The 22,839-nt window shown below is 47.7% G+C and overlaps 1 protein-coding gene across 2 annotated transcripts in view; it reads left to right on the top strand.

Annotated features, from left to right (window-relative positions):
* Window positions 1-6,092: 6,092 nt before the first annotated feature.
* The window catches only part of RIN2 (Ras and Rab interactor 2), a 263,520-nt gene continuing 246,773 nt past the window's right edge, over window positions 6,093-22,839 (top strand). For both annotated transcript variants that reach the window (XM_040351005.1, XM_040351004.1), the window contains exon 1: window positions 6,093-6,242. In XM_040351005.1, the coding sequence (XP_040206939.1) occupies window positions 6,150-6,242 (93 nt within the window). In that variant the 5' untranslated portion in view covers window positions 6,093-6,149. The remainder of the gene's footprint in view (window positions 6,243-22,839) is intronic.

Raw genomic sequence — 22,839 nt, 5'->3', positions numbered from 1 at the left:
ACCAATCCGGAACATCCATATAAGGGATATCCATTGCGCGGCAGAAGGGATGCAAATCCTCAGGTACCCTCAAGAGAGCTGATTGACCCTGATAGGTGGCTAACAGTCCGAATGGGAACTTCCACCGATAGATTATATTTTTGCTGCGTAGTGCTTCCAGTAGAGGTCTCAGGTCTCTCCTATGTTGGAGTGTGATGAATGATAAGTCCTGGTAGATTTGGATTAGCGTCCCCTCATACACGCACTTAGATCGTAGCTTGGCGTTTCTTAAAATTTCTTCTTTAAGTTGAAAATCGCAAAGACAGCATATAACATCCCTTGGCGGATCAGTGGCTCTGCCTTTTGGTTTAAGGGCTCTGTGTAGGCGCTCCATTTTGATCACTGCTGCTGCGGGACGGCCCAAGAGATTATTGAACAGTCCAGTGATGACTGGTGTAAGATTGTCATTTTCTACATTTTCTGGAAGACCCCGAATCCGTAAATTATGGCGACGGCTTCGGTTCTCCAAATCTTCCACTTGGCGATGCAACTCTCTCAGGTGGAGTGTATGAGAATCTACTTTGCGATTCACATGACGTATTACAGCGCTGTGTTGCGCAGTTGTTTTTTCCACTTCTACCACACGCGCTGTAACTGCGCGTACCTCTATAGTAAGTTCAGCTATGGCGGCTGCCAATGTAGTCTTTATGTCCGCTGCAACCGAGTGGAGGTCTTCCAAACTAGGTCGTTGTGCCAAAACATTGGGTGTCCCGACATTGTGGTCACGATTTAAGGGCGAATTACCGTCAGGTGTAATTTGCGGATGCTGTGAGCTCGGCAGGTTCTCCATTAGGACCGCCTATGTGTCTCCGGTGCAAGATTACAAGGGGCTGTATCTTTGTCAATATCCTTTAGATTCAGTCGCAACTTGCACAAGATATGCCCGGGTGTATACTGATCTCCGGTATGGTTCGTTGGGTATCAAGAACGGCTTACCGGTGTCCCGATCAGCCAATTTAGGTCTGCAATAGCGGGAGCTCTCAGACTAGGCAACCATCTTCAGTCCCGGCTAGACCACGCCCCCCCATTTTTATATTTTTTAAAGGTTATTTTTTTATTATTTATAGTCATTTTAACATTGGCCGTGAGCTACATAGGTTTCATTTTTACCCTTTTAAAATTATTGCCCATGGGAATATACTTTGGAGTGACTTTACATACAGTCACTTTGAAGAATTCCCATTTCTGTTCTGTGTCCATTGATGCCAATATTCCTTCCCAGTCTACGTCCTGGAGAGCAGCCCTCATCCTTGGAAAATTTGCTCTCTTAAAGTTAAGTGTTTTTATGTTACCCATATGTGTTTGTTGCTTACAGCTAACCTTAAATGAAATCATGTTATGATCACTGCTACCCAGATGTTCTTTTGTAGGGCTGCGGAAATTAACGATTAATTCCTTGATAAATCATATATTTTTTTGATCGATCCAAATTCTTTTGATCGGTACCAGTGGTGCAATGGATCGTAAATGATCCGTGATCCGAACGGGTCACCATATGCAGATCGGCACACCACGTGATCCGTGGAGCTCCGCTGCTGCCTCGGCCATAGGAAAGGCCGCGGCTTCGGCCTAGCTCCCGGAGCGGTGGCTATCTTGGTCCACCCGACGGCGGCCTAGAGCGGCACGCTGATGTCATCACCCCGGCCTCAACTGCTCGTGTTGGACCGGCTTCTCTGGTAAGACTAATCAAGTACTAATCTTCCTATACAGTGGGGGAGATGTGGACCATATTACAGTGGGGGGAGATGTCTGTAGATATTACAGTGGGGGAGATGTCTGTAGATATTACAGTGGGGGAGATGTCTGTAGATATTACAGTGGGGGAGATGTCTGTGGATATTACAGTGGGGGAGATGTCTGTGGATATTACAGTGGGGATATGTCTGTGGATATTACAGTGGGGGAGATGTCTGTAGATATTACAGTAGGGGAGATGTCTGTGGATATTACAGTGGGGGAGATGTCTGTGGATATTACAGTGGGGGAGATGTCTGTGGATATTACAGTGGGGAGATGTCTGTGGATATTACAGTAGGGAGATGTCTGTGGATATTACAGTGGGGGAGATGTCTGTAGATATTACAGTGGGGGAGATGTCTGTGGATATTACAGTGGGGAGATGTCTGTGGATATTACAGTGGGGGAGATGTCTGTGGATATTACAGTGGGGAGATGTCTGTGGATATTACAGTGGGGGATATGTCTGTGGATATTACAGTGGGGGATATGTCTGTGGATATTATGGTGGGGGATATGTATGTGGATATTACAGTGGGGGAGATGTCTGTGGATATTACAGTGGGGGAGATGTCTGTGGATATTACAGTGGGGAGATGTCTGGATATTACAGTGGGGGAGATGTCTGTGGATATTACAGTGGGGAGATGTCTGTGGATATTACAGTGGGGGAGATGTCTGTGGATATTACAGTGGGGAGATGTCTGGATATTACAGTGGGGGAGATGTCTGTGGATATTACAGTGGGGAGATGTCTGTGGATATTACAGTGGGGAGATGTCTGTGGATATTACAGCGGGGGAGATGTCTGTGGATATTACAGCGGGGGAGATGTCTGTGGATATTACAGTGGGGGAGATGACTGTGGAGATTACAGTGGGGGAGATGTCTGTGGATATTACAGTGGGGGAGATGTCTGTGGATATTACAGTGGGGAGATGTCTGGATATTACAGTGGGGAGATGTCTGTGGATATTACAGTGGGGAGATGTCTGTGGAGATTACAGTGGGGGAGATGTCTGTGGATATTACAGTGGGGGAGATGTCTGTGGATATTACAGTGGGGGAGATGTCTGTGGATATTACAGTGGGGACTATATATGGTGGTGATCCAAAAAATGTATGTGTGTTATAATTAATCAAAATTAATCAATTAATCGATTATTAAAAAATTGATTGATCGAACACGAAAATTTTAATCAGTAACAGCCCTAGAATATTGGTAATAAGCTCTGCATGGTTTGAGATTACCAGGTCCAGCAGAGCGTAATTCCTAGTCGGGGCCTCAATAAACTGGACCATAAAATTGTCTTGTAATAGGTTTATAAATGTTTGCCCTTTTTCTTTTGCCAAATTGCTCAAGCTCTGTTAGATTGAAAGGAAGGCATCTGTGAACAGCAATTTTCAAGTCTTGCCACAAATTCTTAATTGGATTTAGGTCTGGACTTTGACTGGGCCATTCTAGCACATGAATATGCTTTAATGTAAACTATTACATTGTAACTCTGGCTGTATGTTTAGAGTCGCTGTCCTGCTGGAAGGTGAATCTCTGCCCAAGTTTTAAGTCTTTTCCAGACTCTAACAGGTTTTCTTCTAAGATTGCCCTATATTTGGCTCCGTTCATCTTCCCATCAACTCTGCCAGCTTCCCTGTCCCTGCTGAAGAAAAGCATCCCCACAACATGATGCTGCAACACCATGTTTCACAGGTTCAGGATGATGTGCAGTGTTAGTTTTCCGCCACACATAGCGTTTTTCTTTTAGGCCAAAATCTTGGTCTCATCTGACCAGAGCGCCTTCTTCCACATAGTTTCTGTGTCCCCCACATGGCTTCTCACAAACTGCAAATGGGACTTCTTATGGCTTTCTTCCAACAATGGCTTTCTTCTTGCCACTCTTCCATAAAGGGCAGATTTGTGGAGTCCACGACTAATAGTTGTCCTGTGGACAGATTCTCCCTCCTGAGCTGTGGATCTCTGCAGCTTCTCCAGAGTTACCATGGGCCTCTTGGCTGCTCTCCTTGCACGGCCTGTCAGTTTAGGTGGACGGCCATGTCTTGGTAGGTTGTCAGTTGTTCAAAACTTTCCATTTTCGGATGATGGATTGAACATTGCTTCGTGAGATGTTCAAAGCTTGGGATATTTTTTTTATAACCTAACCCTGCTTTAAATTTCTCCACAACTTTATCCCTGGCCTGTCTGGTGTGCTCCTTGGCCTTCATGATGCTGTTTGTTCACTAAGGTTCTCCAACAAACTTCTGAGGGCTTCACAGAACAGCTGTATTTATACTGAGATTAAATTACACACAGGTGGACCTTATTTACTAATTAGGTGACTTCTGAAGGCAATTGGTTCCACTAGATTTTATTTAGGGGTATCAGAGTAAGCCACCGTTCACATCTGCATGATCTGATATGTCAAATCGCAGCCTATTGCTGGCATGTGTCCCAATCGGTGCAATGTTGACTTTGCGGAGTTGCACCGATTTGCAAAAGTAGTGCCTGCGCTACGTTTGGTGACTTTGGGGGCGATTTAAATAGACATCTGTGCATGAACCCGCACAGATGTCTTTCAAATCGCCCCCCAAACTCGCACTGAAATGCATGAAATTGTACGAGCTCAGTTGAACTGGGAGCAGTGACTGGGGCTGTGCTGGGAGCAGTGACATGGGCTGTGCTGGGAGCAGTGACAGGGGCTGTGCTGGGAGTAGAGCAGTGACAGGGGCTGTGCTGGGAGCAGTGACAGGGGCTGTGCTGGGAGCAGTGACAGGGGCTGTGCTGGGAGCAGTGACATGGGCTGTGCTGGGAGCAGTGACAGGGGCTGTGCTGGGAGCAGTGACTGGGGCTGTGCTGGGAGCAGTGACTGGGGCTGTGCTGGGAGCAGTGACTGGGGCTGTGCTGGGAGCAGTGACAGGGGCTGTGCTGGGAGCAGTGACAGGGGCTGTGCTGGGAGCAGTGACTGGGGCTGTGCTGGGAGCAGTGACTGGGGCTGTGCTGGGAGCAGTGACTGGGGCTGTGCTGGGAGTAGAGCAGTGACAGGGGTTGTGCTGGGAGCAGTGACAGGGGCTGTGCTGGGAGCAGTGACAGGGGCTGTGCTGGGAGCAGTGACAGAGGCTGTGCTGGGAGTAGAGCAGTGACATGGGCTGTGCTGGGAGCAGAGACAGGGGCTGTGCTGGGAGCAGTGACATGGGCTGTGCTGGGAGCAGTGACATGGGCTGTGCTGGGAGCAGAGACAGGGGCTGTGCTGGGAGCAGAGACATGGGCTGTGCTGGGAGCAGTGACATGGGCTGTGCTGGGAGCAGTGACATGGGCTGTGCTGGGAGCAGTGACATGGGCTGTGCTGGGAGCAGTGACAGGGGCTGTGCTGGGAGCAGTGACATGGGCTGTGCTGGGAGCAGTGACATGGGCTGTGCTGGGAGCAGTGACATGGGCTGTGCTGGGAGCAGTGACATGGGCTGTGCTGGGAGCAGTGACAGGGGCTGTGCTGGGAGCAGTGACATGGGCTGTGCTGGGAGCAGTGACATGGGCTGTGCTGGGAGCAGTGACATGGGCTGTGCTGGGAGCAGTGACACAGGGGCTGTGCTGGGAGCAGTGACAGGGGCTGTGCTGGGAGCAGTGACAGGGGCTGTGCTGGGAGCAGTGACAGGGGCTGTGCTGGGAGCAGTGACAGGGGCTGTGCTGGGAGCAGTGACATGGGCTGTGCTGGGAGCAGTGACAGGGGCTGTTCTGGGAGCAGTGACATGGGCTGTGCTGGGAGCAGTGACATGGGCTGTGCTGGGAGCAGTGACATGGGCTGTGCTGGGAGCAGTGACACAGGGGCTGTGCTGGGAGCAGTGACAGGGGCTGTGCTGGGAGCAGTGACAGGGGCTGTGCTGGGAGCAGTGACAGGGGCTGTGCTGGGAGCAGTGACAGGGGCTGTGCTGGGAGCAGTGACATGGGCTGTGCTGGGAGCAGTGACATGGGCTGTGCTGGGAGCAGTGACAGGGGCTGTGCTGGGAGCAGAGACAGGGGCTGTGCTGGGAGCAGAGACAGGGGCTGTGCTGGGAGCAGAGACAGGGGCTGTGCTGGGAGCAGTGACATGGGCTGTGCTGGGAGCAGTGACATGGGCTGTGCTGGGAGAAAAGACAGAGGCTGTGCTGGGAGCAGTGACATGGGCTGTGCTGGGAGAAGAGACAGAGGCTGTGCTGGGAGCAGTGACTGTGGCTGTGCCCGGGCAGGTGACAGAGGAGAGTGAGGTTGTCCTTGTCCCCGGGCTCTGCCCCTCCTCCTCCTCCTCAGAAGTCTTGTCATTGTCTCACCCGGAGCAGGCGGGGGGAGGGGGGCCGGGCGTGCACATGCGCTCTGGGATGAGCCGTGGATCCTGGCAGCTCTATGAATGTCTGTGGGGGGTGAAGGAAGGTACATTGTGCTCTCAGCACACACCGGGCACCGGGACCTCTCCGGGACCGAGGAAAGGGCGCCTTGTCAGGTAGGAGGAGGGGGACCCGGATTTATATAGTAATGTATGTGGGGCTCTGTAGGGTCCCCGATCACAGGACACCCGGGGCAGGTTGTCCCCCCCATGGATCGGAGATCATCTCTCATCTACAACTTATAGCAGACTTCTCCTACTCCGTACTGTACATCCCCACACTCATTGTAATGGGGGGACCCCCTAATCTGACATTGAAATGGGGCGATGAGCACCCCTGATCTGCACACTGATTGTAATGGGGGGTGAGCACCCCCTAATCTGACATTGAAATGGGGGGGGGGGAGTGAGCACCCCTGATCTGTACACTAATTGTAATGGGGGAGATGAACACCCCCTAATCTAAAAATGTAAATGGGTGGGGGGGAGTGAGCACCCCTGATCTGTACACTAATTGTAATGGGGTGTTAGCACCCCATCTCTTTAATTGTAATGGGGGTTAGCACCCCCTAATCTGACATTGAAATGGGGGGTGAGCACCCCTGATCTGTATACTGATTGTAATGGGGAGATGAGCACCTCATCTGTACACTGGTTGTAATGGGGTGTTAGCACCCCTGTTCTGTACACTGATTGTAATGGGGGGTTAGCACCCCCTAATCTGACATTGAAATGGGGTGGGGGGGGAGCACCCCTAAACTGTACAATGGTTGTAATGTGGGGATTAGCACCCCTAATCTGATATTGATTGTAGTAGGGGGATAAGCACCCCTGATCTGTATACTGATTGTAATGGGGAGTTGAGCACCCCCTAATCTGATATTGATTGTAATAGGGGGATGAGCACCCCTGATCTGTACACTGGTTTTAATGAGGTGTTAGCACCCCTGATCTGTACACTGATTGTAATGGGGGGTTAGCACCCCCTAATCTGACATTGAAATGGGGGGGGGTGAGCACCCCTAAACTGTACAATGGTTGTAATGGGGGGGATTAGCACCCCTAATCTGATATTGATTGTAATAGGGGGATGAGCACCCCTGATCTGTACACTGGTTGTAATGGGGGGTTAGCACCCCTGATCTGTATACTGGTTGTAATGGGGTGTTAGCACCCCTGATCTGTACACTGATTATAATGTGGGGGGATCTGAGACCTCACCTGTCTGGCTCTGTAATCAGATGATGTGCAGGGGTGCTGACTATCCCAGCAGTGTTGGGCTGCATTGCCCGTCACAAGAAGAATTCTATCCTATGGGTTGATGTCACACCATATATTGCACCACAACACGCTAATAACATACAGGATACAGAATTTATTTTTAAGAACGGGTTTAAAAACACATCACAACACGAGAGCATCTAAATCTACCTCTTTTGTGTGTTTGGAGGATTGTTCAGGGGTGACTGACTGGCAGTGAGAAGGAGATGTGACGCTTTCCCCCCACCTGTGCCACCCCCCCCTGGCACACAGTGATGGGGGACCTTTGGCACTTCTCCATTTGCATGAATACATTGTGACATGTTGGGTAGTTTTTGCTGCAGCATGTAAACACCCCCATCCACTTTCATTCATATGCAGCTTCAGGGTGGCACAGTTGGGGGTTGAGTCCAAACTGCGTGTCTAAAGCCTATGGGGCTGATTTACTAAAGGCAAATAGACTGTGCACTCTGCAAAGTGCAGTTGCTCCAAAGCTTAGTAAATGAGCAGAAGTTCTCCTGACTTCCATCATCCAATCAAAAATGCTGTTTTTTCTTTTCCTTGCATGTGATTGGGTACTCTTTTCAAAGTGAAGCTTCACCTTATTTACTAAGCTCTGGAGCAGGTGCACTTGCAATCCAGTCTATTTGCCTTTAGTAAATGAACCCCTATGCATGCAGAAGAGTGTAAACAAATTGTAAATCCTAAAGCCACACTCACAAAGCACTTGTGCCAATGTAGTAAAGCTGTTCTGCAATAAACACTTCAGGAGGGGGGGAGGGGCGGGTATATGGACGCACTGCGCGCCACTAACACGCAACAAACTAACGAATTGTCATGTGGCACTTCTATTTATTCACTACAAGAAGCACTAAATAAGTGTACAGTGCCTTGAAAAAGTATTCATACCCCTTGAAACTTTCCGCATTTTGTCATGTTACAACCAAAAACGTAAATGTATTTTATTGGGACTTTATGGGACAGACCAACACAAAGTGGCACATAATTGTGAACTGAAAGGAACACCATTAATAAATAAATATGTGAAAAGTGCTGCGTACATTTGTATTCAGCCCCCTTTACTCCGATAGTCCTAACTAAAATCTAGTGGAACCCATTGCCCTCAGACGACACCTAATTAGCAAATAGAGTCCACCTGTGTGTAATTCAATCTCAGTATAAATACAGCTGTTCAGTGAAGCCCTCAGAGGTTTGTTAGAGATCCTTTAGTGATTCTAAGTGAACAACCGATATCATGAAGGCCAAGGAGCACACCAGGCAGGTCAGGGATAAAGTTGTGGAGAAGTTTAAAGCAGGGTTAGGTTATAAAATAACATCCAAGCTTTGAACATCTCACGGAGCACTGTTCAATCCATTATATGAAAATGGAAAGAGTATGGCACAACTGCAGACCTACCAAGCTATGGCTGTCCACCTAAACTGACAGGCCGAGCAAGGAGAGCATTAATCAAAGAAGCAGGCAAGAGGCCCATGGTAACTCTGGAGGAGCTGCGGAGATCCACAGCTCAGGTGGGAGAATCTGTCCACAGGACAACCATTAGTCATGCACTCCACAAATCTGGTCTTTATGGAAGAGTGGCAAGAAGAAAGCCATTGTTGAATCAAAGCCATAACAAGTCCTGTTTGCAAGAAGCCATGTGGGGGACACAGCAAACACGTGGAAGAAGGTGCTTTGGTCAGATGAGACCAAAATGTAACTTTCTGGCCAACGCTACTCGTGGCAGAAAAATAACATTGCACATCACCCCCACTGTGAAACATGGTGGTGGCAGCATTAGGTTGTGGGGATGCTTTTCTTCAGCAGGTGCAGGGACAGGGAAGCTGGACAGAGTTGATGGGACGATGGATGGAGCCAAATACAGGGCAATCTTAGAGGAAAACCTGTCTGGAATAGGAACAAGACTTGAGACTGGTACAGAGGTTCACCTTCCAGCAGGACAACGACCCTAAACATACAGCCAGAGCTGACAGCTCCTCTCTATCTCCTCTCTATTAGTTACACTCGGCTTAGTGTGAAACCTGCCGGTGCCACCACAAATCAGTGCCAAAACCTAGTGCCTGTCAGTGCCACCGCCAATTAGTGCCATCTGTCCGTTCCAAACCAGTGCCACCTGCCAGTGCTAACCAGTGCCATCTGTACTGAGGACATCAAGTGTGTGCTTGAGTGACAGGAGTAAGCAGGAAGGAGTGGAGTGGGTGAGGTTGGTGTGTTTTTTTTTTTTAATCGGCCACAAAAATCGGCATCATATATCGACCATCGGCCTCCCCAATTTCTAAATATCGGCATCGGCCAGAGAAAAACCCATATCGGTCTACCTCTAGTATTGACTAGGGGGGCTGAATACAAACGCACGCCACACTTTTCACAGATTTAATTGTAAAAAAAAAAAAATTGAAAACCATTTATCATTTTCCTTCCACTTGACAATTATGTGCCACTTTGTGTCACATAAAATCCCCAATAAAATACATTTATGTTTTTGGTTGTAACATGACAAAATGTGGAAAATTCCAAGGGGTATAAAAACTTTTTCAAGGCACTGTATATAGAAATTCTTTGTGCGTCTGTCTTTGGTAACCATTGATGTGTGTTGTAAAAGAAAAAAGAAACAATGTGAAAGTGGTAGTGATGAAATGTCTGATATAGAACAATGCGGCGTTCAGTCAAGGGTTATGTGACGGTGCCATGAGCGTTGCGGTGCCTGGAATCCGGGGCTGTAATCTGCGGCCGCTTTGGAGTCTAATCCACTTTAAGTGCGGCATTGATATCATGGGAACACTTGTAGTGCTTGGTACAGGTGGAGTCTCTATGTATAGAAGCTGTCCGTCCCTCGCTGTGCGTTCCTCATGACACAACACCTGCCGAGTACAGTGTTTACATCTGAGGAATAGATCCTGTCTGGGCTTGAAAATTCCTCCAGTGTTACAGGGCTAAACAATTGTCTTTGATTTATTGCTTAAAGCAGGGTTTGACAAATTTGCTTGGAATCTAGGAGCCAGCTAAAAAAGTTAGGAGACAAAAAACGCGCCCCGTCCCGCCAAGCTCGCTCGCAGAAGCGAACGCATACGTGAGTAGCGCCCGCGTATGTAAACGGTATTCAAAGAACACACGTGAGGTATCGCCGCGATTGGTAGAGCGAGAGCAATAATTCTAGCTCTAGACCTCCTCTGTAACTCAAAACATGCAACCTGTAGAATTTTTTTTAAACGTTGCCTATGGAGATTTTAAAGGGTAAATGTGTGTCGCCATTCCACGAGCTAACGCAATTTGAAGCGTGACATATTGGGTATCCATTTACTCGGCGTAACATTATCTTTCACAATATAAAAAAAATTGGGCTAACTTTACTGTTGTCTTATTTTTTTTTAATTAAAAAAAGTGTATTTTTTCCCCAAAAAAGTGCGCTTGTAAGACCGCTGAGCAAATACGATGTGACAGAAAGTATTGCAACGACTGCCATTTTATTCTCTAGGGTGTTAGAATAAATAATATATATAATGTTTGGGGGTTCTAATTAGAGGGAAGGAGATGGCTGTGAAAAAACACATTAGAACTGCTGTTTTGCTACTTGTAATGTAACCTGTAATGCCAACGGCCACCACAAGATGGCGCCAGATCACAGAAGGAAGCTGAGGCCTGCAGAAGGTCACAAAGCCGCGGCCTCAATTACCAGCTGGCCTGCGGCTTTGCGGCCTTCTACAGGCCTTCTGTGAAGGCCGCAAAGCCGCGGCCTCAATTACCGGTGGGCGCCGGCCGTTAATTGAGGCATCGGCTTTGCGGCCTTCTGCAGGCTTAAGCTTCCCCAGGCACCAGGTCACAATTTCTTGTCGCAATTGCGATCGGTCGCCCAGATTTTCTCGAGGCCTGGCTTAAAGCAAAAGTTTACTCTGCAGATAAAGTTTAGGTCATTGCCTCTGCCTCTCTGCACAATTAATAATATTAATAGAAACAGGGCTTTGGTGACTTTTCCTCGCTTTTTATTTTTATTTTTTTGTTAGTCCTGCCACCCGCCACCGTTATGGCCTAGGACGGTGATGGCAAACCTTGGCACCCCAGATGTTTTGGAACTACATTTCCCATGATGCTGATGCACTTTGCAGTGTAGTTGAGCATCATGGGAAATGTAGTTCCAAAACATCTGGGGTGCCAAGGTTCGCCATCGCTGGCCCCTAATGGGACACAATGATGCGTTCTACTCCCAGAGCCCTATGGGAAACCCCCGTTGTACATCCCAGGAGGCTGCAGAAACCCAGGCACAGAATGCCTATGAGCTGATGTGTCACTGCAGGCCATAAAAAAGTCATTGGCTTCCACTGCTGTCAACCACATCCAATGACGCGGCCGCTGAGGGGCAGGGGAGAGTCATACAATTGGCGGCTATAGATGCCGATTGTATGGCACGGGAGCGCGCCCGCAAGCTAAACCCCTTGGGAAAGCACTTCCCAGAGGGGATTAGCTCTTCTGGGTAGGAGCTGCCATGGGACCCCAGAAGAGGACGATCGGGGCCACTCTGTGCAAAACAAACTGCACAGTGGAGGTATGACATGTTTGTTTAAATAATAATAATAATAGCGGAACCTTTACAACCCCTTTTTAATTAGTCGCTTAAACCAGCCTGGGTTACCAGACTGCCCGGCAGCAAGGGTAAAACAAAGTACATTACACATTATCATAAGTATAAACACAGAACACCTGCAGGAGACCTCAGTGGTAGACTGTCCGGCTCCTACATTTGGAGTACATGGCTTATGAACATAGGCCAATGTGACCAGCTCTTTTAATTAACATGTATAGTTCAGAATCAAACAAACCAGGAATAGTCTTCCTATATTTATTGAGAAATATTGTTGATAAATATTACTGTCCGATTTGTAGTAATCCAAAAGACATTCTTGGCATCCATTAAGTAGTTGTCCATTATTTGCTCCGTCAACCTGTGCCCCTAATAGATACAGGGTAACTTAAACATAAGAGGGGCATTGGGGGGCTGAGATGGGGGTTTCCCAACCTCTATAAGGTAAGCTGGGTTCCATGGGCCCCCCTCTCAAATGGACTTCCATCACATCACTCCCCTTTGGGCAGGGGACTAACACAGGAGACCCCAGACGGGTTGACTTTGAGGTTAGTCTATAGTTCCAGTCCCTCAATGCCCGTACCCCCAACAAATTTTCCCAAACAGAGCATTACCGTATTAATCTTCATAAAGCGCGCCCCGGCGTATAGCGTGCACCCCCAACCTGGAAGGGAAATTTCAGGAAAAAAAGAAAATACTTAGTTTGAATGCCCCTCATTGGTGTCTTGCCCAGCGGCCTTGTCCGGTCCGGCGTCCGTCTGCGGCCTTGGTGGAGTCCTCACTGATTCTCCCGCGCTGTTTTTTAGTCGATCCCCGCTTCCCGCGCTGTGTTTGAACGCCGCCGCCGACATATACCGAGCTCAGTACACTCGGGCACGCTCGGCTCATCTCGCATAAAGGCTAGGAGGCGGCACAGGGCATGACCGCGAGGGGAGCCGAGCCTGGCCGAGTGTACTGCGCTCGGTATATGTCGGCGGCGGCGTTCAAACCCAGCACGGATCGGCGTATATCGCGCACGCATGATTTTCCCCTGATTTTTAAGGGGAAAAAAGTGCGCGGTATACGCCGATAAATACGGTACTTACTCAGCCAGCCTCTGCCTCTCTCGTAGAACATACCCGCTGCTGGGGAGCAGTGCGGACTGGCCCTCCTCCCTGGAGCCCTTTCAGCAGCTGGAGAGAACACAGTGTGACTGGGCTCACTCCATCATGCTGTTGGGGATCTGGGGCGACTGCCCAGCATCCCTGGGGTATACAGGTGGGGACCGTAGTCCCATCCACTCCCTCCAAATTCATCCTTTTGTTAGTTGGCGACAGAGGCCAGCAGCACTCTGCTCTGTTGCCAGCTCTTCTGCTGGGTGGCATCATCATTCTGGGGCACTGTCTGCTGCTGGGATGGGAAGCCAGCTGCTCAAACTCCCTTACCCTCATCTGGCTGCTGGGATGACATTTCTCTGGTACTGTCTTCTAGGTGCATGGATCCTTGCTGGGATTCCACAGGAATGAGGTCTTTTCTGACCAGCCAAGCATCACACTAAGGAGCCAGGGCAACCCAGAAAGCTAGAAAGCTCATGCTCCCTACCAATTAGAAAGCTCTGACATTGTGCCTCTGCAGAGAGACCACTGCTTCCACACAGAGATGATGGGTCCTTCTCTGCAGCATGCTGACAGGGGATGGTTTTTTTTACTGAGGTTGTAGCTATAAGAATGTGCACACTTTTAAAAAAAAAGCATATGTACACCCCTGGCCACTGCCTAAGGGGGGGCGATTGAGGGGTGGCAAAAACGCAGCACAAACATGGGATTTTACCACCCCCAACCTCTGGTACCCTACTTAAAAATGAACTTTTACTCTTGCAAGGGGAAGGGGGACACTGTAGGGGTATTTTTTGTTCAGCTTCAAATCTGTTGCATTGCTTCGGTTTTATTGATCTGAGCCTGACTCCCTGGATACATCTGCTATTCTTTCAGGTGCCAAAGTGATATTGCCAGGCCAGGTCTAGATTTAGGTAGCAAAACGCAGAAGGCCATCTATTGTTTAGTAATCTGTTAGAGAAATTAATTAGGATAGGTAAAGTTTACATTTTTATTGTGTACTATGGCTGTTCATATTGGAGAATTGTATACTACGACAGGCTGAAAAAACTTGAATGAAATGTTGTGTGCAATGATTGTATGAAATATATGACAGATGGAGGGAAGGACGGGTGCCAAATACTAGTGCGCTTTACTCTACTGTGCCCAATGTCTGCAAGCATAGACTCGGTAGCTTCGCAGGGTTTCATCTGGGCCTGTGTATGGCCTGTGTATCAGTCTGTGTATCAGTCTGTGTATGGCCTGTGTATCAGTCTGTGTATCAGCCTGTGTATCAGCCTGTGTATCAGTCTGTGTATTAGTCTGTGTATCAGTCTGTGTATGGCCTGTGTATCAGTCTGTGTATCAGCCTGTGTATGGCCTGTGTATCAGCCTGTGTATCAGTCTGTGTATCAGTCTGTGTATCAGTCTGTGTATCAGTCTGTGTATGGCCTGTGTATGGCCTGTGTATCAGCCTGTGTATCAGTCTGTGTATCAGCCTGTGTATGGCCTGTGTATCAGCCTGTGTATCAGTCTGTGTATCAGTCTGTGTATCAGTCTGTGTATCAGTCTGTGTATGGCCTGTGTATGGCCTGTGTATCAGTCTGTGTATCAGTCTGTGTATCAGTCTGTGTATCAGTCTGTGTATGGCCTGTGTATGGCCTGTGTATGGCCTGTGTATCAGTCTGTGTATCAGTCTGTGTATCAGTCTGTGTATCAGCCTGTGTATGGCCTGTGTATCAGTCTGTGTATCAGTCTGTGTATCAGCCTGTGTATCAGCCTGTGTATGGCCTGTGTATCAGTCTGTGTATCAGTCTGTGTATCAGTCTGTGTATCAGTCTGTGTATGGCCTGTGTATGGCCTGTGTATGGCCTGTGTATCAGTCTGTGTATCAGTCTGTGTATCAGTCTGTGTATCAGCCTGTGTATGGCCTGTGTATGGCCTGTGTATGGCCTGTGTATGGCCTGTGTATTATTAGCCTGTGTATCAGCATGTGTATGGCCTGTGTATGATGGACCTGTGTATCAGCCTGTGTATCAGCCTGTGTATGATGGACCTTTGTATGGCCTGTGTATCAGCCTGTGTATGGCCTGTGTATGATGGACCGTTTTCATCAGACTAAACCGATCGTGTGTGGGCCCCATCGTTTATTTATCCATTGGTTAAAAAATTAGGAACTTGTTTTAAAATTATCTGATGGATAAAAAACCTATAGAAAAAAACGATCGTCTGTAGGCACGTCCATCGGTAAAAAATCCATGCCTGCTCAGAATTAAGTCGACGCATGCTTGGAAGCATTGAACTTCATTTCTTTTCAGCGCGTCGTTGTGTTTTACGTCACCGCATTCTGACACGATCAGTTTTTTAACTGATGGTGTGTAGGCACTACTGACCATCAGTCAGCTTCATCGGATAACTGATGGAAAAATCCATCAGACCGTTTTCATCGGATGGACCGATCGTGTGTACAGGGCATTACAGACCAGTTAGACCTAATGGTAAGCCTAGATTAAGGCTTACCTGTAGGTGCAACAAATATCTCCTAAACCTACACGGATATTTCCAAAAGACTGCACCGATGTCTACGGCGCGCAAGCGCACTGAGGGTGCCGTTACTAACGGTTAATTTTTGACCACAGTAACAAGAATATTTAAAGGAGCAGGATGGAATTTTTTTAAATGAATGAATGAATTTTGTAACGGTGTATGTGGTATTCCTTCTGCAAAGTCCATTCCTTTCAAAATCAAATGTTAAAAGCAAACAAAATCTTTTGAATGACATTCGAACGTTCTGATAATTTCCGTATGAATTGTTTGCATTCAAAATTCTAGCTGTGGCCAGCTTGAGATTCTATGCAAAGGAGCTACAAAACACGGAGAGCCTGGAGCAAATTCCTCGTACAAGCTGAGCAATCCCTGTGTATGAAATATTGAATTTGGCTCAGTCGCTGTGTATTGACCAGCTTCACTTTTTTTGCACCCTAGAGCATTAAAGAGAAAGTAAACACTGATGGGTGTTACTTCCTCTTTGTTTCCCTGCAAAGGTAAAGCATAATGGGCTATGCATCGCATAGTAACCCATTATGTGACACTTACCTGCAGGAGAAGCCTGCGATGTCCCTGTCTTCCTTGCAAGTAGCGAGCAACCATTCTTCACCCCTCTTCCTTGCAGGGCCACGAACTACGGCTCTGTGAGTGGCCGGAGTTGCGTAATGTCGCATGACGTCACTCCCGCGCATGCGCGTGGGAGCCTCCGCTCACGGCATGACCCGAGTTAGAAACGGAACAGCATGCCCTTTCTAACTCTGGCGCATGTGCAGAACAAATCAATGTACGGCGATTTGCAAATATCTCCTAGACCGTGCAGGCCTGGGAGATATTTCAAGCACCTACAGGTAAGTCTTAATCTAGGCCAGGGTTTGACAAATTTGCTTGAAATCTAGGAGCCAGCTAAAAAAGTTAGGAGCCAGAAAACGCACCCCGTCCCGACGAGCTTGCGCGCAGAAGCGAACACATACGTGAGCAGCGCCCGCATATGTAAATGGTGTTCAAACCACACATGTGAGGTATCGCCGCGATTGGTAGAGCGAGAGCGATAATTCTAGCCCTAGACCTTCTCTAACTCAAAACATGCAACCTGTAGATTTTTTTAAACGTCGCCTATGAAGATTTTAAAGGGTAAAAGTTTGTCGGCATTCCACGAGCGGACGAAATTTTGAAGCGTGACATGTTGGGTATGAATTTACTCGGCGTAACATTATCTTTCATGATATTAAAAAAAATGGGGATTTAAGGACTTTTAAGACCGCTGCGCAAATACGACGTTACAGAAAGTATTGCAACGATCGCCATTTTATTCTCTAGGGTGTTAGGATAAAAAATATATATAATGTTTGGGGGTTCTAATTAGAGGGAAGAAGATGGCAGTGAAAAATAGTGAGAATTGACATTAGAATTGCTGTTTCACTTGTAATGCTTAACTTGTAATACCAAAGGCCACCACCAGATGGCGCCAGCTTACACATCTGGTGGTAATAACTTGTAATACCAACGGCTCACCACCAGATGACGCCAGCTCACAAAAAAAACCACGCCAAGTCGCCAGGACCCTATTTCTAGTCGCCATGGCGACCTGGCGACCAGGATTTGTCGAGCCCTGATCTAGGCTTACCTGTAGGCTAAGGTGGTTGTAAAGGGTTTACAACCACTTTAAAGTGTCCATGTTTACTATAAGTACCTACCTGTGCGGGTCATTTTTTTTTACAGAGTCCTCCATGAGCTGAAATACTGTGGCGTTTACGACATACAACCAGCTTCCGCCTCTTGTTGGTAAGTCTGCCCATCATAATGATGAGCCATTAGGATGACAAATGGCGCTGACAACCACGTGGCATCTTAGGACACTGGAGGTGCTCTTCAGAAATTGTGATGGGACATTCAGACACCTGCTAGTGTCTTTAGCATATAGTGATTGTGGTTTTGGGAATTCAAGATCGTAAAATGTGAAAGTCATATCAATAATTACTTTACCATAAATGCTACAAGAACTCAAAATATGTGCCTGGTGAAAATGTATTACACTTTACCGTTTAACGGGGGTTCTGGTTGTTACTGTTTTTTCAATACTAGTCAAATGAAAGATTTTTCTGACCAACATTTTTAAAAGGTAAACTTGAAGTGATATTAAAAGAGAAATATGGCCAAAACTCTTGAGGCCATACTGTTCATGTGGGTCACAGGAGTGCACTCCTGTAACCCAGAATCAGCGCATCCCCTGCCCTTTACATTAGATGTCAAGAGCCACCCTACCATCAGAAGTTGGGTCCCCCACTCTCCCTTACATCACAGTGCACCCCCCTTTCCTGCTGCTGGGAAGAAGCTGGATGCATTGCTTGAAAGCAGAAAGTAAGGGTCTGGAGGGCCGGATTCGGCCCGCGGGCCTTGTGTTTGACACCTGTGCCTTAAAGGGTCACTTAAGGAAACATTTTAAGCCTATATACATCTGTGTGCATAAAATGTAAAGAGTATTGAACCCCAAAAACAAAATGTAATATATTGCAGCTTGCCAGTCCTTAGATGAGGTTAGAGGTCGACCGATATATCGGCCGATATTTGGTCGTTTTGGAGAAATCGGCATCGGCCGATTTTTATCCAAATTTGGCCGATATTTACCATGGCCACTAGCGGTGCTGCGGCTCCGGAGCTAGGCCGAAGCCGCGGCCTTTCCTGATGCTGTGACCGCAGCGGCAATCCGCGGAAAAGGCCACGGCTTCGGCCTAGCTCCAGAGCCGCGGCCATCTTGGTACACCCAGTGCGGCGGCCCTCCTCTATGTTTACACCCACAGAGGAGGAGGGGCCTGCGCTCGTGGGACAGACACCGCTCTCTGGTGTCTGTACTACGAGGGGGGTGGGTGTCAAAAGGGGGTCAGTAATGAGGAGGGGGTCTGTAATGAGGAGGGGGGTGGGTGTCTATACTGGAGGGAGAGGGGGTCTGACTCTGTACTGAGGGTGGTGACACTATTTTTTTTTTTGCGCCAGTGCCAATTAGCGCCACTTGCCGTCCAGTGCCATCTGCCAATGCCACCTGCCAGTGCCACCATCCACTGCCAATTAGTGCCACCTTCTATCCAGTGCCACCATCCAGTGCCAATACCAGTGCCACCATCCAGTGCCAATACCAGTGCCAACTAAAGCCATTAGTGCCACCTGCCAATGCCAACCAGTGCCATCTGCCAGTGCTAACTATTGCCATCCAGTGCCAATTGGTGCCACCTGCCAGTCAGTGCCAACCAGTGCCACTTGCCAATCAGTGCAACCTGCCAGTGCCAATAAGTGGCACCTGCCAATCAGTGCCTTCTGCTAGTGCCATCTTCCAGTGCCAATTAGTGGCATCCAGTGCCATGAGCCAGTGCCACCAAAAAAAATAAAAAAATCGGCCTAAAATATCGGCCGGCAAAAATCGGCAACACATATCGGCCATCGGCCGCCCCGATTTCCAAATATCAGCATCAGCATCGGCCAGAGAAAAACCCATATCGGTCGACCTCTAGATGAGGTAGCTGAATGTTTCACTTTTTCAGGCTGTTTTCTCTTTTTTTTTTACCTGTTAATACTGCAAATAATATGTGTTCTGTCCCTGAGTGACTACGCTCACTCCCCCTCTGTATCTATAGAGGCAGCTATGGCTGGCATCCAAGCTGGACTTCAAACATAACTGCCTTGGATCATTTGTACTATATGGGGGTGATTAGGTTTAGTAGTTTACAAAAGAAAGATAACATTGTACTTCCATCTCATCTCACAGGAAATGACAAGGCGTTGCCTTTCTGGCAAGATCAATGAATATTTTCTGTACTTGCTGAAATGTTCTGAAAAATGTAAACAAATGCAGCCACCACATCTAGAGAATAGAAAACTGCAATGTGTTCTATTTTTGTTCTTGGGTTTATGCTTTAAGAAATGTGTTCATGCATTGAGGCTACAAGTGTTTGTGTTTAGGCTCCGTTCACACCTGAGCGTTTTGAACCGTAGTCGGCATCGCCGCGATTCTGCCCGCAATTCCAGATTTGCAGCGGAACATGTTTGCAATGCCATTATTTCTTAATGACACCCCAAACGCAGTGAGATTGGCTCTGTGCCAAGATTTGGTACATGAGCTTCTTTGGAGCATTTTTGGGGAGAAGGGAGGCCCATTCAAATCAATGGTGCCGCTCAAAAAATGCTCCACAAAAAAAAAAAACGTAAAAAAAAAAAACACATGCTGCAGCAGCTGTCGCTACTCTTGGGTGTGAATGGAGCCTTATGCCCTGTACACACGATCGGAATTTCCGATGGGATAAAATCCGATGGAATTTTCCGTCGGAATTACGTTCAAGCTGTCTTGCATACACACTGTCAAACCAAATTCTGACCGTCCAAAACGTTGTGACGTAAAACACGGCGACGAGCCCAGAAAAATGGAAGTTCAATGCTTCCGAGCATGCGTCGACTTGATTCTGAGCATGCATGTTTTTTTCTCCGTCGGTGTTCCCTACAGACGATCGGAAAGTGTTCTATTTCTAAACTCAGACGGAAAAAAGTCTGATGGGGCCCACACACGGTCGGAATATCCGATGAAAAAATTCCGTCTGGCTTTTTTCATCGGAAATTCCAATCGTGTGTACAGGGCATTAATGTTCTATTCTGGATGACAGTATGATTGTAAATGGTAGAAATGAATATTTGCACAACAATTTTTCTGAGTTTTTAACACTCCCTGCATTTAGTTTCATTCCCTGTATTCCATTCATGACTGCAGCGATTTACAGCTGAGACTTCAAGTTTCCTGTGCATGTGAAAGATCACTCATTCAGTTTTGGTTGCTACATTCAAGTTTATTTTTAAAATATAACACTGAATAGGGAACAAGGGAGGAAGGAGGAGTGCAGGGCTGAGATGAGGTGAGGGGCTAAATGAGGAGAACCAAGGGGATGGGGCGGTGTGTTCTTCGCCGAAGGGGCAAAAAAGGGGCAAAAAAAAAAGATACACTATATTGTCAAAAGTATTGGGACACCTTTCTTTACATGCACATAAACTAAAATGGCATCCCAGTCTTAGTCCGTAGGGTTCAATATTGAATTGGCCCCGTCCTTTTGCAGCTATAACAGCTTCAACTCTTCTGGGAAGGCTGTCCACAAGGTTTAGGAGTGTGTCTATGGGAATGTTTGACCATTCTTCCAGAAGTGCATTTGTGAGGTCAGGCCAGTGGCGGTTCGTCCATAGAGGGCGCTGGAGCGCCGCCCCCTCTGGCTCTCACCGCCACTGAGTCTAATAACATAGATTAATCTATGTTATTTTCGCCGCTGCCGCTGTTATTCAGATGGTCGGCGCTCATGTCCGGCCATCTGAATAACGCCAGCTGGTTGGCTGTACGGAAATGTCTATCAAAGCCAGCGGCTCTGATAGGCTTTCCCAATACAGCCCTCGTGTCCCGGAAGCTTATTCTCGAAGCGCACAGACTGTACGCCCCTTGGATAAGATGACAGGCGTCTCAGCCAATCAGGCTGGCTACCGGTAACCTGATTGGCTGAGACGCCTGTCAGTCATCGAGGATGGGAGAAGACATCGTGGGACGTGGATGCCTGACTCCAGTAAAGGTAAGTGCCGGGCGGGGGGGGGGGGGAGGCAATTTACAGGGCACAGTGGGGACAATTGGCACAGCGGCGACCATTAAAGGGCACAGTGGTGACAATTGATGGCACAGTGTCTGCGTTTAATGGCATGGCACAGTGGTGACAATGGATGGCACAGTGGCTGCGTTTAATGGCATGGCACAGTGGTGACAATAGATGGCACAGTGACTGCGTTTAATGGCATGGCACAGTGGTGACAATGGATGGCACAGTGGCTACGTTTAATGGCATGGCACAGTTGTGACAATGGATGGCACAGTGGCTGCGTTTAATGGCATGGCACAGTGGTGACAATAGATGGCACAGTGACTGCGTTTAATGGCATGGCACAGTGGTGCGAATTGATGGCACAGTGACTGCGTTTGATGGCATGGCACAGTGACTGCGTTTAATGGCATGGCACAGTGGTGCGAATTGATGGCACAGTGGCTGCATTTGATGGCATGGCACAGTGGTGCGAATTGATGGCACAGTGGCTGCATTTGATGGCATGGCACAGTGGTGCAAATTGATGGCACAGTGGCTGCGTTTGATGGCATGGAGCAGTGGCTGCGTTTGGGCACAGTGAGACTGATGTTAGATGAGAAGGTCTCAGCTCTAATTCATCCCAAAGGTGTTCTATTAGGTTGAGGTCAGGACACAACCGATCAAGTTCCTCCACTCCAAGGGAAGGGAGTAACCACTCCAGGTGGGTGTGTTGGGAAAATCTGCACCGGTTCAGGAAACCAAGGGTGCTGGCAATGCACGAAGCAATTGATATAAGGAAAGACGGGATGGACAGCCGCACTCCAAAAAAAACATAAGGTTGTCTTTATTGTAAAAAATGGATAAAAAATGCACTCCAAAACAAGCAGAACACAGGGAAAACATCCTACGCGTTTCACACTCTGATTAGCGCTTAATCATGGCCATGGCACTAATCAGAGTGTGAAACGTGTAGGCTTTTTTCCCTGTGTTCTGCTTGTTTTGGAGTGCATTTTTTTATCAATTTTTTACAATGAAGACAACCTTATGTTTTTTTTGGAGTGTGGCCGTCCATCCCGCATTTCCTTGTATCAATTCCTCCACTCCAAACTCGCTCATCCATGTCTTTATGGACCTTGCTTATTTGCAAAATTTTATAACAGAAACATTTTTGGTATTTTTTTCCTTTTGTTTAGCCAAAAAACAAAACAAAAAAAAGACAGTGGTGATTAAATTAAAATATATTTGTGTGAAAAAAAAATGCTAAAAATGTCATGGGTGGAGTGTTGCATGACTGCGCAATTGTCATTCAATCAGCTCTAAAAGCTGTTATCACCGGAGTAGCGGTGCCTACCAGAGATCCCCAGCTATGGCACATACATACTTACAGTATATTTATTGGACAAAAAAAGCCACCATTAACTGAATGATTTCTCCTTTATAGAGCTGTAAGGGCCCTTTCACACGGGGCGGATCAGTAACGATCCGCCCCTTGAACCTCCGCTTGCTCAGCGGGGATCACTCCGTTGATCCCCGCTGAGCCGGCGAATGACAGGGCGGTGATACGGTGAAATGGCCCTAACTCGGTAAATGGTGCTTTTCTACATACTATTAGGTAGATTCAGAAAGAGTTAGGCCGACTTATCAGTAG

This window comes from Rana temporaria, chromosome 4 (assembly GCF_905171775.1).
Source record: "Rana temporaria chromosome 4, aRanTem1.1, whole genome shotgun sequence".
Classification (NCBI taxonomy): Eukaryota; Metazoa; Chordata; class Amphibia; order Anura; family Ranidae; genus Rana; species Rana temporaria.
This window is presented reverse-complemented; position numbering and strand designations above follow the sequence as displayed.